Below are 15,797 nucleotides of genomic sequence, written 5' to 3'. Positions count from 1 at the left end.
CTCTGACTCCTCTTCAGTTCTTTCTAGTATTCAGTCTCTTCAGTCAAATACCATATCAGACATATTGTTTGATATATTGATGTGTATAACCAGACTTACTCATTGTGGATGTCTTAAGTTTTTATGGGTGCCAGCTCAAGTAGGTATTGGAAATGAAAAAGTAGATAAACTGGCTAAAGGATCCCTAAACAAAATGAGTATTGAGATGACTGTCAAGAGCAGCAAATTGGAGGCAAAGAGTCTGATCTGGAGACGGATCACTAAAGAGTGGCAGAGTCATTGGGATACTGGAGTTAAGGGCAGACATCTGTATCAAATTTAAAAAAGAGGTGACAGGGCTCAGTGCGCAAGGGGGGTGCAGGAGGGATGAAATAGTGATCACAAGACTGAGGCTGGGACATTGTGCGCTTAATGGGAGATTACACAAGATAGGGAAGCACGGGACTGGGCTGTGTGAGGTGTGTCAAGAAGAGGAAGAGACAGTGGAGCATGTGTTTTTCAGGTGTAGGGGCTACAAAGTGGAACAGGAATCACTGAAGGAGAGGCTGGAAAAACAGGGATGTCAAGTATTTTCTCTGAGGAGTGTTCTGGGCTGTGGTAGTAAGGGCCAACTAGGAGCAGTGGTAGCCTTTTTAAAGGAGACCAGTGTTTATTATAGGATCTAGACATAGATTATATTATTTTGTTTTATTATGATTATTATTATTTATTTTATTTCATTTTATTTTATTTCGCATCAGATTGTGAGCCTATTCTGACCCATACTCCTTAACAGTAGGTGGCGGTAATGCTCCTGTACAATGGTTGCCAACCGCCGTAAAACAGCAAAAAGAAGAAGAGAAGAGCTGTTTCCGGTCACGTGAGAGCGGACTGTTTGGGCTGCAGCGCGCGTCTTTCAGTGTTAGCGCGCAGCTCTCCAAACCTCCCAGACCCACTAACATCTCCGAGCGGGCACACCACTCTCTCCACCCGCTCCTTCTCCTCTCCAAGCGTGTACGGAACCATCTTCACCCGGTCCTTGTCCTCTCCGAGCGGGCACACCACTCTCTCCACCCGCTCCTTCTCTGTAAGCCGAGCAGAGCACCGGGGTATACAGCCACGGTCGGTTACCTTACCCGCTCCTCTTTCATCCCCGCGCAGCCAGTCATGTCGGAGACCGTTGGAACCAGGCGTGAGGACCACAGCCCAAAACACAAACACCGGTACGTCTTTATTTGCGGATCGTCGTTTTGTTGGGTCGCCTGAATCCGCCATCATTGCGTTGACTTTAGGGTTGTAGCTAAGTGTTTCTGTAGTTAGAACTAATCCAGGGCGGGGATTGGTCAGATCCTTTGAAAACAAGTAAACTACATGGTCATACAAATTATCTTAAAAGTTTCTTTCGACTTTGTGCCTAAATACGTAATACTGGGTACTTTACCTAACATTGAGAGCAACAAGTGGAGGGAAGGGAGAACAAAGGCGCTTCTCTGATGTCACAGCCGGTGTTACGTCATACTCCCGCCAAACTAGTGCCTCCTGTCACGTTGTTCGAAGCATTACGTCATTGTTCGGTGTAAAAACAACTTTAATTTAAAAAGTAATCTTGCAGTGTGGAATGATTTTTTGAGAAGTACTGCTAAAATATTATAGGATTTTTTTTGCTGTAATAATTGTTTTAATACTGAGATTAAAGATGACATTTTTAAGACTCATTGGGCAAACGAACTCATACACACACACCACATCTAGACATACTCATTCCGGTTTTTGTGTAACACGCTGTCAAAAAATGTCTTTATTTCCTGTTTCTTTGATATCATAGCCACATGCATGAGTCTAAAGAGCAAAAAACTGAACCAACAGTGCAAAACCAAAGCCTGAATAGAGTAGAGGAATGAACACATAACCAATGGTGTCTATAGCGTCCCCCTGTAATACACATAAATTATCCATAATTATCCAAATGTCAACATACCAAAAAGTAAATGGGACACTTCATTATATAGTTAACTTGAAGAGGAGCAAATGCCAAGCAGGGAGAATGCAATGCAGGGGAGGCGGTCATTTTGCAGGACTAATCTATACATTATTTAGATGACTCCAATCATAAAAGTAATTTACAACACAGCTGTGATATGCTTGAGGTTGCAGGTGAATTGCCCTGGAATCTACCAGTATATTTCAATTGCTGTATTATGCACAAAGTTGCTTGTTCAATGCCCTGGACCACATCAGTACAAGTAAATTGGAACACTACGATTTAATGTTGAAAATTACATTCTGTTATCAAATTTTTTATTTATTTTTTTAATATCATCATGGTATAAAAATCAATATTGAGTGTCTAGTTCATTCCTTAGTATCGAAATTGAGTTTGAAATTTTAGTATCGTAACACCATATCAACATAACCATTAACCAGGTAAACAAATCTGCACTCTGACAGTTAAAAAGCATTTTTTTTTCATAGAATTTGAAACTGCCCTGTGTAATTTTAAACTCAAGGTTCCGTAGAATGTTGTGATGTGACATAAATGCAACCTGTGGATCTAGAATTCTTGGGAGATAAAATATTGCATTGATATTCTGCTGTGCCTATCTTCCTGCAGTTCCTCCCAGTGGTCACATTGCAGAAAGAGAGGCGTTGATGGGCACCTGAGGGCCCCCAGAATGGATAACTCCAGTGAGCATGCTAGCAGCCGCTGCACACACAGCAGCCAGAGACAGTTGGTCAAGAGACCGGACAGGTACAGCTTTCAATGTTGACTTGCCACAATATCAGTGCAATCTTTTGAAGTGTAATATATTTTACAGTTATTCTAATGACTGCCCACATCTTGACCCAGAAGTAAATTTCCCATTCATTTTTCTCATAGACTTCCACAAAAAAAGTTTGAAAGCTCAGGGTTAATCAGCTCTGTGGTAACTAATGACCACAAGACCTATACATTTGTTTATGAAGTTTGAGAAACAGATTTTAAATAATTAAAGTTCTGATTTTAAATGTACTTTTTGGACTTAAAACAATCGTTTTATGGATATTGGATATCTCATAGCTGGTCAGCCTCCATGATGCCTTTAAACTTAATATTAAAGTAAAATGTACTTCCAGAATCAGAGCAGATTTCGAAGTGGCCGGGGACTGTTGATCTTCATAGATGACCAATCTAATAACCCTTTTTTATAAATGAAGCATTTGTTAATAAAATATAAACTGTCATAAAGAGCAGTTAAACTGTTATCCTCCATAAATGAGTCATAGAAAAGTTAATTATATGACACGCTACAGCTCAAATGTTAACAAAAAACATTTATGAAGAAAAGTAGTGCATACGTTTATTCAACAATTTAAAAATATGCACTATTATTGGGCCTGTCGCAATAGTTACTATATCAGTTTGTCTGTGGTATGAAATTTACAAAGATTATGAAACTTTTTTATGTATTTTGCTAGCAATTTTTTTTTTTTTTTTTTAAGTTAGTTTCATCAGTTTTTCTTCTAAATGGACTTTGCACACTAAGATGTTCTAGCTGTATGTTGTTTTGCAGCTTCACCACTCCGGAAAGCACAGGCCCAGTGTCTCGCTGTCCTCCCAGTGACTGGGGCAGTATGGTGGAGGACAGTGAGAGGGACCAACAGAGGGACATGCAGCGGTAAGTGTCCTCTTGTCTAGATATTTAATGTCCAACATTGCAGAGCCCCGTGTATTTGGTTGATCAGCTCTGACCAAGTGTGTGTGCAGGTACAGGCGCAGGATACTGGGCTCGGAAACCACCCACAGAGAGAGAAAAGCTTCCTCTGGCTCTTCAGGAAGGTATAGCCTTTATTCATTTTTCTAATCATTGTCACCACTAAAATAAGGCTACACATTAAACTGGCTTCCAGACCAGACTAACATGGCTGCAGCCATGTGCACCGTGTCTGAACCCACCCGAAATCATTCCCTGTAAGTCTGCATGACTGGCATGGCCCCGTGCCCTACCCCGACATGGGACTGTCTGGAGCTGTGTTGAAGAAACTGAGCTTTTACGCTTATGCAGACATGTGCTCACATACGTAAGTGTTGTACCTCCAGCTGCCTCCGATACCAGAAGAGCCTCTTCCCTTTCGCATAGCCTGTCTCCTGTGAAATCATAAAAACGTCACTGTGTGTTTCTTTGGTTATATTGCATTTAAGTCAAGATTTCCTTTTGTATAAGCAGGATGTTTTGGAGTTTACACTGCTGAGGACTTTCTAAAGTGCAATACAATAATGAACTGTTCCTTTAGTAACCATCATTGTAATAAATTGTGTAGCCCCAAAAAACTGTTGCAAACCTTTGGTGGCACTTTGAAGCTATTTCAAAAGGAATTTAAAAAAGATGGTGCTAGCTATTGAAAACTGCCTCTTGGCACTATATTTACATGCTCAGGCAACTTTGAGTACTCAGTTGTTGTTTTCAAGTCATTTGTGCCCCACAGTATAATTGGACAAAACAAAGCTCTGGCATTTCACTCGTCCAGGTATGATCCATAGTAAAAAGCCAAAGTTAGAATCTGTCCAATTGACAGATTTAACTTTGGCTTTTACAATGCTGTGGTAGTTTTTACTTTCAAACCAAAACAATGAAATGACCCAAGCTAATGGAGGGTGCATTTGCTGTTCTAAAATGAATGAGTACATTTCCTATTCAAAATCAGACTTGGCCATTCGGTTTTCCTGATGTGCATTTAAATGTAGCAGCTATGAGAGGTATGTACAATTGTATAAAGCATAATAGCGTGTGCCATATTGTGAATAGCATGTGCCCTTGTAAAAAGCTCGAGACTGTGTTCTCTTCCAGCTGTGACTCCAGAGAAGGTGAGAACATGGAGACGGATGAGGCAGTCTTGCTTCGCAGGCAAAAGCAGATAAACTATGGCAAAAACACACTGGCCTATGACCGCTACATCAAGGAGGTTCCCAAGTAAGCTTGTACATCATATTATTCTATAGCAGCCAATTCAGTCTAATGTCGTTGCACTCAAACTGGCCCTCAAGAAAATCTAGTTGAATACCCCTGCTCCATAGGTTACATCATGCTAAATAATTAACTGCTGTTTGTATTGGTTAAATGGGATTGATGGAGGTCTGATTAAATTGACCGGTATATGGATATAACATATTAATTTGATAAATATCTAAGTTGAATATATAAATAAATAATATATAAATAAGTAGTGTTGAGTTCTAAAAACCCTGCATGTCTTCAATACTAAAAAGACCTTTTTTTTTTTTGCACTTTTTTGTTACATTCTTGTAACAAAATATAAACAAAAAAATACTTCATTGTTTACTGCTAATGTCCAGCTAGGAAGTCACATATTAAACTTCACAAACCACGGGAAACCCTGCAAGTTATAATTTTGTTTTCTCATCAAAAACATACCAGAGTTGTGTTTCATTTAGACATGTTTAACACACAAACCCTGCATATTTTGGCTGTATTCTTCTCTCAAACAGAAATACTCAGTCCTACCTTGTAATGCCGTGTGGCAATACAGGAAGTGCTTCAGTGTTTGCAAACTCCATACACCTTCAATAGAATCATTTGGATAATTTCAACCGTGTTTGTTGTGGATTATAGTATATATCACCAATTACCAGTCAATTCTAACAAAAATATCACATTTTTTCACACACATTTTTAAGGGCTGGGCACAAATTCTATAAGAAAAATGGTGATGGTTGCACTGATTTTTCACTGTGACTTAACTAATGATGATGTGTTATTAAAGACACCTACGGCAGCCTGGAGTGCATCCAAGGACACCAAACAAGTTTCGGAAGTACAGCCGGCGCTCCTGGGACCAACAGATCAAACTGTGGAGGGTTAAGTTGCACATGTGGGACCCCCCGAATACAGAGGGCCAGCAGCAAGTCCTGGATGACATGTACGCATGCTTCATTGCACAACATAAAGTAGAACTATGGGATGCTTTTTTTTTTTTAATGCTGAGAATACCTTCAATTTTAATCTGACAAATGACACAGGAAATGTGTAAATGTAGTGTTTTTGATGAAAGCAGTCTGGATGTCCTTAAGCAGTGTCACTTCATTTAGGAAAACTCTCATTCACAGACCTTTCACCATCTAAACAACTAATTGAGTAATTGAAAGAATAATCAATTAGCAAATAATAGTTGCAGCCCTAATTGTAACTAAAAATTGTAATTGTGAGAATCCTATGTAGGTTCTTTTAACTGTTGGCTGCATCTTTGCACTTTGTTGACCTCCCTGCATGCTCTGTATGTGGACAGTACTGATATGGCACTGGACGATGTGGTGGACATTGAACTGGACTTCCCATCCCTGTCAGAACCCTGGCAGACCTCAGCCTCCACTGCTCCACACAGCTGCTCTGTCCAGGTCAGCACACACTTCCACTAGCACCCATCAACTACATTCATGGAAGTATAACAAGATTGGAAGATCAGCCAAAGGTGGTGTCATATTGTTTTCAATGGCCTGTGCTCATTGGAAATGGAAAAAAAGATTTTTGCTTCTGCATTACTTCCTGAATAACTTCCTGAATAATGGCCTAGTGTCACCCACCGTGTGATGTCAGAAAGGTACACTGCATTATCAGTTCTGACCAATCAGAGCGATAGCTGGTAGAGCGGAGCTAGCATAGGCTCAGAGTGGGGCTAGGCTAAATCGCACAAAGCCAAGTTTTATGCGTTTTGAGGATTTAAAAGTTCTAAACTTCATCTTCTGAAAAGGAGAAGGATCCCTTGTGAACCTGTTAATAAGACCATTTGCTGATTCTTGCTTTTTAAATGTGCTTTTTGGACCTAAAACAACTCTTAACCTCCTAAGACCCGAGCTCTTGCATGCCATGCTTTACTAATTTCTTTGTTATTTGGGCTGACTGGGACCTGAGTGTAAATACAAAGAATTGTCTTTTTACATTATGTAGTTTCTGAGAAAAGTGATAAAAAAACCCCCAAATGTCCACATTTTAATCATTTTGATAATAGTTTTTGCAAATCATTATTCAAATGTTTTAAGACCCTGAACGCAGCAACATTTGTCCTGAATGTAAAAACAAAATGAGAAACAACAATTGTGCCTCTTGGAACAATGTGTCTTATGTGAAGTGCTGCTGACAGGGGCACGAAGACGTGCCTTTACAAAAAAACTCATTTTAAAAAATATTCTAAACATTCTAAACTCTTAAAAATTTTCTGAATTGAATGTAATTACATTGTTGCTGTTCTTGTAAAAAACTTTGCATTATGGCCTAGACGTTGTCCACATATGTGGATACCAGGTCCTAGGAGGTTGATACATACATTTTCCCATAGACCTTTCCAAAAATTCACTTGTGGCCAGCCCAGAACAATTTAAAACATCATGCAAAACATTTTTGTCATATTGGATAAATGATGGAAATCACAATTGTATCAGTAAAATGAATATAACGATATCTCCAAAAATGTTCCAATATTGTCTCATCCTTATGAGACACCATACAGTGTGTGACTAATACTGTGCTGTGTTGTAGGAGGACGAGTGTGAGGGTACTCCAGTGAAGCTGCACAGAGCAGACTCAGACACAGCCTAAGGGAAATCAGCGCTTTTACTTTCATTTTTACTCAACTGTTGAACACAGATGACTGTTTATATGATTGCCTTTTATTCACTACCGAATTTAAGTTTAATATTCTCAGTGAAATTGTTCTGGTTTGCTTCGGTCCAACTTTTGACAGTTTTAATATTTGACCATTAATTTCCATGTGTTTGTGTTATATTTTTTAAAAACTATTTGTAGAAACACTAATAAAATATTAGTGTTTTGTCTTAATGCTGAAGACTTACTAAATAAAAAATTCCTCTGTATTTGTTTCTTTCTAGCTGTGTGTGCTGGGTTTGTGGCTGTAGGTGCAATATGGGAACTAAAAAAAAATTAACCATGGCATTGGAAACAAATGCAAAAATAAACTACTTTTCACTTTGCCATTAATTTAAGAGATGTCACAAGATCAAAATGTAGAAATAGAACAAAAACATTGAAACCTCACAATCTGGCACTTGTTTATGATTATTGACGCTGTAACCAAAAAACAGCCAAATACATCAAATATAATTTATTGGTAACAACTGTAAAGCTGATTGGATATCAATGTTAGCATTTTTTATGTTCTAATTTGATACTTCTGTTTTCACGATAATTATCCAATCTGAAAGCAGAATGAGCCTCACATGAGTCTCATTTGGGTTTCAATGATGAAATCGTGCTTATGTGTTTATGTATTGGGTCATATAAATGAAATTAAAAATAAATCACTCAAGGTACATCAAGACATTTGATACACAGACCTACATGATGCATAATTATTATTTTTACTGCTTTTGGGAAAAAGTTTAGTTTGTAATGAAGACAAAACAAAGGTTATAGGTTCCATGGATCTATAATAAAATCTTTATTGTAAAACTTAACTTGTACTTTAAAAAAAAACAACTATCAAACAGTAACAGAATGTGACGTCATTCTATTGCCCCCTGAGGTTAAACTGCTTCTGGGGGTGGAGTCAGAAGCAGGAAGTGATCTAGACACAACAAACATACAGATAAACAAGAAACATGGAGACGCCGGAGCTGAGCTTTACTCTCGCCTACTGGGTTTTTTGCCTGTGCTTTGTCTTCACTCCAAACGAGTTCCGTTCGGCCGGCCTGACCGTCCAGAACATGTTCTCTTCGTGGCTGGGCAGTGAGGACATGGGCTTCGTGCAGTATCACACCCGCAGGAGCAGCGTCACTCTGCTGGTGCACTCCGGACTGCCCCTGGGTACGAAGCTCATCCAGCTGCTGCTTGTTCAAGAGTGGAGTTTGTGAATCCAACTCTGTTTTAATCGTACTTATAGTAGCCTACACTGTGTCCACTTCTACTACTGTGTCCCAATGTCCTAAGTCTCATATGTCTTTTTGTTTATTTGTTTCTCTGATGAGTGAATGAAATCTTAAAAATGTACACACCACTGCTTCTACGAAGGCTGATGACTACGAAATCCTCCTGGCTGGAGGAGCTGTCGTCTGCCTTTTGTTGAACCCGTGTCTGAGTCATACAGTCTATGGACACGTGATCTTGAACCACTGTAATGACTCAGTTCTTCAGTAACATGCGTCTCACAGCAGACCACATGCTGTAGAGCAGCAGCTGACATGTCCTTGTGTGTGCTGTTACAGGTTACTACTTGGGCATGTGTCTGGCTGCTCCAGAACAGCACATGGAACACTTTCTGGAGGTGAGCGCTTAACCCAAGTTATGTGTAGAAACCAGGTGGTGGACAGAGTATTGCACGTAGTGCTACTACTAGTTACATTTTAACAGCTTTTTAGAAGCATTTTAGAACCAGTATTTTATATAAATTAAACTGTTTAAAGCTGAAGATAGTAGTTTCATATTCTCTACCCAATCAGTAGGCAAATGTGTGTTTGTCGATTTAGAAAACATTAAAGAAAGAGGTGAGAGAGCTGTGGATTGACACGAGTGGGACTTGAGCTGTACTCAGTACTTGAAGATTTTAATTGTAACTAATTACATTTACATGACTATAGTACAAGTACAAGTACAGTTTGGCCTGTCACAATTATTACCCTTTCGACTTATTGTTCAATACATGACTGACAGAGCAATAGTTTTTGGAGGTCAGTATTTAGCACTGTACTTGTTCCTTGCACTAGTGGATAAAATGTGGTTATTTTTCTGTATTATGATAAGATTTAAGCTGTAGAATATTAAATTACTTCTGTAATTTATTATAGACACAAACTACTGTGTTGCATTCTGTTATTTATTTATTTATTGCAGCTCATATTTTTAATATTGTACATGTAGTATGCATTTTTGTGGATAATTCTGCTTTATGTTTTGGTTTCAGTAGTATTGTTTGTGGTCTATATTTACTTCAGCAATATATCGTACTTCAAAATGTGTCATTTTAACAGGCCTAAAAGAAGTGTCTGTTGACTGCATTTTGTGTGAGCAGGTGAGTGAAGGCTGGCAGCTGTACCTCCTGGTAGTGCTTACTGTGCATGTGGGAGCCTGGACTCTGGTGCTGTACTGGTCCATGTGGACGTGGGAGAATCACCCCATCAGCCGCATGTTACAGACCCACACAAACCCCCCTCACACAGGCTGGAGGTTCCTGGCCTCCAGCCTCAACACAGAATTTCGTCGAGTGGACAAATTCACCGCTGGAGTTCACGGGGCACGGGTCATTGTCACGGACAGCTGGGTGTTAAAAGTAAGCAATTATGTGACGAGATTAGTTTAACGTAATATAGGACTTTTAAAGCGGAGCTAGAGTTTCTGAGCTTTAAGCCATTTTATAATGCTCCTTTGTTTTGTTTCATTCACACACGTTTGACTAACCCTTTATTATTAGGCTGTCTGCTACATCTCCAAAGCTCAAAATGCTCTGTTCCACTTTGTGATGTCATAAAGGGTTTTCAAGTTACCTTTTACCTTTAGTTCAGTAGAGAAAGGCAATTCCAGGGCTGAAATTATCCAAAGTTTAAGTTTAAAAGCAGTTGGAGCACTTCCTGTATTACCACTTAATGACATTACATGGTGGAACAGAGTGTTTTCCATTTGAGAGAGGAACTCATTTTCTGATGAGGAAACATTATAACATGCATTTGAATATAGCGTAATATGGGCTCTTTAAAGCCTAATTTTATATCTATGTTATAATGTTGTATCCTCATCAAAAACATACTTGGAGTTGTGTTTTGTTTCGTTCACACATTTAACACAATAATCAGACTGTTCTTCTCTCAAAGACATTACGAGATGGAACAGACTAGTGCTTTTAGTTTAAGTGGCAATGAAGGAAGTGACACCTGGCTGTGTTTTTAAACTCCATACACCTTCACTAGTATCATTTGAATCATTTGCAGCCTTGGAATTGTCTAACTTTGAAGCTTCAGCTATTGTTTCACTCTTTTTGAAACAGCTTCAAGCTTCTACACAAGATAATGTAGACTTTCTGTGGCAATCTTAATGTAAAACAAAAATATTTTTTTAGAAAGGGTAACAATTTATGTTTTTTTCTAGTGTATTGCAGTATATTGCAGTTTAATGTAGGTTAGAAACAGCTGTTAACTTTAAAACTAACACTTAATAACATCACAAGGTGGAACATATTATTTTGAGCTCTGGAAATGTAGCCCACTACACATGTATGTATGTTTTTGATTAAGTAACAGCATTCGAATATGGCTGAAAGGATTTTTGTTTGCAATTTTGTATAATATATACATTTAAACCTAAGAGCAGATTCCTGTGTTAGATTTTGCCATTTAACTGTCACAGTGTTGGTTTATGGTTACTATGGGTCTATAAAAATCTGGTATAAATTAATGGTGTCCCATGCCAGGAACAAAAACAAACAGGATTAATTCATTAATCAACTTGCAAATGTATTTAGCTCATTTAAACTTTAACTTATTGATCCACAGGGGAAATTACTTGAATAGAGTAGTTAATTACAGGAGATTTTGTTGTTTATGGAAGACATTATGTCACTTCAAAAATTTCAGCATTTGTGATTCGCTAATTGTGTCCATTCATTGATTTTGATTTGATTACAGCTAATCTTACCTCCACCTCTTATTTAATCTATAAAGATTCGACTAGTGTTGTTACGATACTACAATTTCAAACTCTATTTCTTTAGTATTAAATAAACTCGATACTCAATTCCAATTTCAATACCACAAAAAACACACTCTTTATTTTGACAATAGAATGTGATTTTCAGCATTAAATAGTAGTACTTTCATTTATATTACATTATTATGTGGCCTTATATCTGTGTAATCGTTCAGGTAAAGTCCATAGTGTATGCCCATGAACCACTAGTCTATGGAGAGATCACTGGTCTAGATCATTCTAAAGCTATTCGGGAAAGGCTCGTTTCTATCCTGTGAATGTGTTTTTAGTATCGATACTTGTTCAAACGAGTATCTATATCTGTGTATATCCCACATACCTTGTCCTGGTGTGCAGGTGAGTACTTACGGTGTGTCCATGGCCCTGCAGAGCCAGTGCCAGCTCAGCGTGGTGCACTCCCGGCAGCACCAGATGTCTCCAGATGCGCCCTCTCCCACACAGATCCTCACTCTGAGGGTGGACAGCATCAACCGCGGTGTGCACCCTTTCCAGATCAGGTACCGCTCCACAGTCACAGCAAAAAGTCGTTTGCCTGACTAACTTTCTAATCTCCCCTTCTTGAGCAGAAGAGCTGTTTTTTTATTCAGTTAATAAAAATGCACATGTTTTTGGTTTATGGTTATTATAAGTCCAGTCAATTACTATGTGCATCTACATGAACATTCAATGAACACAAGTCAATGAACTTTTTTTTTTAATAAAGTGGCAGGATTGTGTAACAACAAAGGTGTGGCTGTTATCAATTAGACTTTGGTTCACAAAATAAATGTGGCAAATGTATGGACCCAAAGAATTAGGAAGCTTAAAGGAACTGTATATAGCCTGCACTACAATCACAACTGAACCTGGGTTGCTAGAGCCTTAATGTGCATAAAGATGACACGCATACAATTTTCTCAGTATATGGAGGCCATACCTCTTGTGAAAACTCAGAACCTCCAAAATTCACTCACTGAGCTGCAGGTGCTGTGCTATAGGTAGTGATGATTCAAATCAGAGAGAATCCTTTTAGGTTTAAGCTGACTGGATTTTAACATTGAAACTCATTTTAGGTGCATTCTGATTGGTTAATCGCCTTCAGAATCAAAACCCTAAATAATTTTCTTTTAAAGATGTCTGTGTAATCCCTCAGTCATCCAGGTCTGATTCATAGTAAAAGCCAAAAGTAAAATCTGGACAAAAAGTTGTAAGACTGAAGACATTTCACTGCTCATCCAAGCCACTTCAGTTCTGCTCAGCTTGCTGGTGGACACTGCCTCATATCTATTTAAAGAAGACATATTGTGCTTATGTTTGCTCTATATCCCAACACAACGGATTAACATGTTTTATAAGTGTCACTTTCCTTTTTGACACTCCGAGTTCCCCTTTGCGCCCCATGCTCCTAGTCACTCCCCCTTCAGAGCGCTATTACAACACAGTCAGCATGCATCCCGCTAATGAAACTACTGCGTATCACTTCAGGTCCATCATGATGTTGTATACAGTTTTGTATCATGGTTTTGTATATTTATGGAGATTTGTTGTGTTGGAGTATAAGTATATATATATATATATATATATATATATATATATATATATATATATATATATATATATATAAAAAATTTTCAAGTGTCGGTATTGAACCTCTCTCCCATGTCTCTAGGCTGAACTCTACAGAATACTCGGAGCTGCGTGACAAACTTCATGCCCCTATTAGAAACCTGGCCAATGTGGTGATCTACCAAAGCGTCAGTGAGCTTTTTCTGGACACATTCAGAGCTCACGTGCAGGACAACCCATCATACAGCCTGTCCAGAGTACAGGTCAGCCTCTCTGCTCCACTCACTTTAAATTTCACTCAATGGTGTTTGCTTTAGAACAGGGGTGTCAAACACATTTTCACCGAGGGCCACATCAGCAAAATGGCTGCCCTCAAAGGGCCAGATGTAAAATAAATCTAACTACTCTAACTTTTTAATTAATTGTTTCTGTATTTATTGCTTATTCAAGTTACAAATATTGTATATGCATTTGCCTAGATGTAAAGATATGGCTGTGTAACTGCGTATTTCCTGATAAAATGATAACATTTTAAGACCATCATACCTTTTAATTTACCCTGTCATGGGCCACATAAAATGATGTGGAGGGCTGCATTTGGCCCCCGGGCCTTGAGTTTGACACATGTGCTTTAGAATGTCTGCACTGTCCATACAGGAGCTGGAGCCATGTATAGGCTGCATGCAGGTCCCAGCCAACATCAAACTGGTGCAGCTTTGTCAGTCTCAAGGTAAGGACTGTTTTTTCTCTAGGTTTACAAGCACATAGTACTCTCACAAATCTAATATTTTTTAAACAAGTTAGAAATTGTGCTGGGAACTAAATTGCAAAATTTAAAGGTTTTGTCATTTAGTCTCAAAGCATTTACCTTTCATCCAGTCATAGTGTTTGCTAAAATCAGAGGTGGGTCGTACTCACTTTTACTCAGTCACATTTTCTTGAGTAAGAAATTGTACTTTTTAGAGTATTTTTTCTACCAGCATACTTTTACTCCTACTTGAGTAATATATTTATTGAAATAACAGTACTCTTACTTAAGTAAAAGTTTTGGTTACTCTTCTTTGTAAGTCTACAAGTGACAAAAGCTTTATTTTGACAATATGAAATGATTTGAACATTTGTGTTTCTTGCACCGCTCCTTCAGATATGATTTAGTTTGTTTCTTTTTTGTGTCTGTCCTTTAAAAATATCAGATTTTGTGCATTATTTAATTCCTTCAAACTACATTAATTTTAAATTATAAATCAGATGTTACTTCCCAACAGATACTGTTTTAGTTACTCTTACTTATAAGTACTTTTCCCAAATACCTTTTTACTCTTAATAATTAATTATTATTAATTTGGATCACTACTTTGAACCTCTACTTGAGTAATATTTTTACTGAAGTAACAGTAAGGTTACTTGTGTACAATTTTTGACTACTCCACCCACATGTGGTCCTCTCGGCCCCAGGCTCAGACAGTGACGGGGACTGCCAGCGCTGCCTCTGTCGGCCCATGTGGTGTGTGTCCTGTATGGGCCGATGGTTTGCCAGTCGCCAGGACCAGCAGAGACCAGAGACTTGGCTGAGCAGCAGAGTGCCCTGCCCCACATGTAGAGCCCGTTTCTGTATCCTGGACGTCTGTGTGGTGACTTCTTAAACACGCCACCAGGACATTTTCTTTTTTAATTAAAAATCAAGACTGCTGCTGTAATGACTGGAACATTACTTCATAGTTTATTTCTTTACATCTAACTGATGATTTGCAGCTGATGTGATCAACATTCCCTGGGGGTGTGATGCTAATGTAGGTACTGCTTTGTCTGAAGCTCTTGTTACTTCAAGTTAGACTTTATTTTAACATAGTCTGACCAATAAGAACTGGCTTAGCTAGAACCACAACAGGTGCGCTGATTTTGTACTGTTAAACAAGTCCCTCTCAAGTAACATTTGAGCTAGTATTGATACAAAAAAAGTCAAATTCACAGGATAGAAATAGCTTTAGAATGACGTTGAGTATAAGACCATGGACCACTATGGAACTTACATGGATGATGGTGCAATTACACAGATATAAGGCCACATGCTAATATAAAAGAGAGTACTATCATGTAATGCTGAAAATCACATTCTGTTGAGTGTTTTGTTATCATTTGGCACCAGAATAGGTATTAAGTATCAAGCTACCATTTTTTACTTAAAAAAAAAAAATCTAATAAAATAACCTATGTTAGCTTTAACCCATTTCAACCCACCGGTCACAAAATTGTGCTACTGTGTATATTTTTTTCAGTATTTTCTCAGAGAATAAATAGCCAACATGAAATGTGTGCAAAATCACATGTTTTACAGCAAATTGTCACATGACTCAAGATAGTTATGTAAAAGTTACACTTTGAAAAGAGTCCAGAAAGTTCCAAAATAAAAGTGTACTAAATATATCACAGGGCTATGCTTTTTGGTACACTTTATCTGTAAGGTTTCTAGTAATCAAAAATGACACTCACACTAAAATGTTTTATTTTAGTGTGAGTGCAGGAGGTTAAACGTGTTGGTGGTCACACCAACATGTTTAATCCTCAATATAT

General features: G+C 38.3%; 2 protein-coding genes across 3 annotated transcripts; both read left to right on the top strand.

Moving 5' to 3' along the window:
• Nucleotides 1–859: 859 nt before the first annotated feature.
• Nucleotides 860–7,841, top strand: slbp (stem-loop binding protein). Of its 2 annotated transcripts, none has more exons than XM_033974076.2 (8): nucleotides 860–1,202; nucleotides 2,591–2,728; nucleotides 3,531–3,635; nucleotides 3,725–3,796; nucleotides 4,806–4,928; nucleotides 5,740–5,895; nucleotides 6,262–6,370; nucleotides 7,509–7,841. In XM_033974076.2, exons 1-8 carry the CDS (start codon nucleotides 1,147–1,149, stop codon nucleotides 7,566–7,568), a joined length of 819 nt encoding a protein of 272 aa, XP_033829967.1. In that variant the 5' UTR covers nucleotides 860–1,146; the 3' UTR covers nucleotides 7,569–7,841. The 2 variants fall into 2 exon arrangements, with proteins under 2 accessions (XP_033829967.1, XP_033829968.1); XM_033974077.2 differs by having other exon boundaries at nucleotides 866–1,202; nucleotides 3,731–3,796.
• A 699-nt stretch (nucleotides 7,842–8,540) lies between these two features.
• On the top strand, nucleotides 8,541–15,643 carry tmem129 (transmembrane protein 129, E3 ubiquitin protein ligase). Its single transcript, XM_033974075.2, has 7 exons — nucleotides 8,541–8,792; nucleotides 9,191–9,249; nucleotides 9,994–10,251; nucleotides 12,018–12,178; nucleotides 13,330–13,489; nucleotides 13,884–13,956; nucleotides 14,682–15,643. The coding sequence occupies exons 1-7, from the start codon at nucleotides 8,588–8,590 to the stop codon at nucleotides 14,867–14,869; spliced, it is 1,104 nt and encodes a 367-aa protein (XP_033829966.1). The 5' UTR covers nucleotides 8,541–8,587; the 3' UTR covers nucleotides 14,870–15,643.
• The last annotated feature ends 154 nt before the right edge of the window (nucleotides 15,644–15,797 follow it).

The sequence above is a fragment of the Periophthalmus magnuspinnatus genome, chromosome 10 (genome assembly GCF_009829125.3).
Source record: "Periophthalmus magnuspinnatus isolate fPerMag1 chromosome 10, fPerMag1.2.pri, whole genome shotgun sequence".
In the NCBI taxonomy this organism is placed as follows: domain Eukaryota; kingdom Metazoa; phylum Chordata; class Actinopteri; order Gobiiformes; family Gobiidae; genus Periophthalmus; species Periophthalmus magnuspinnatus.
The sequence above is the reverse complement of the archived record's forward strand: the minus strand, read 5'-3'. Positions and strand labels throughout refer to the sequence as shown.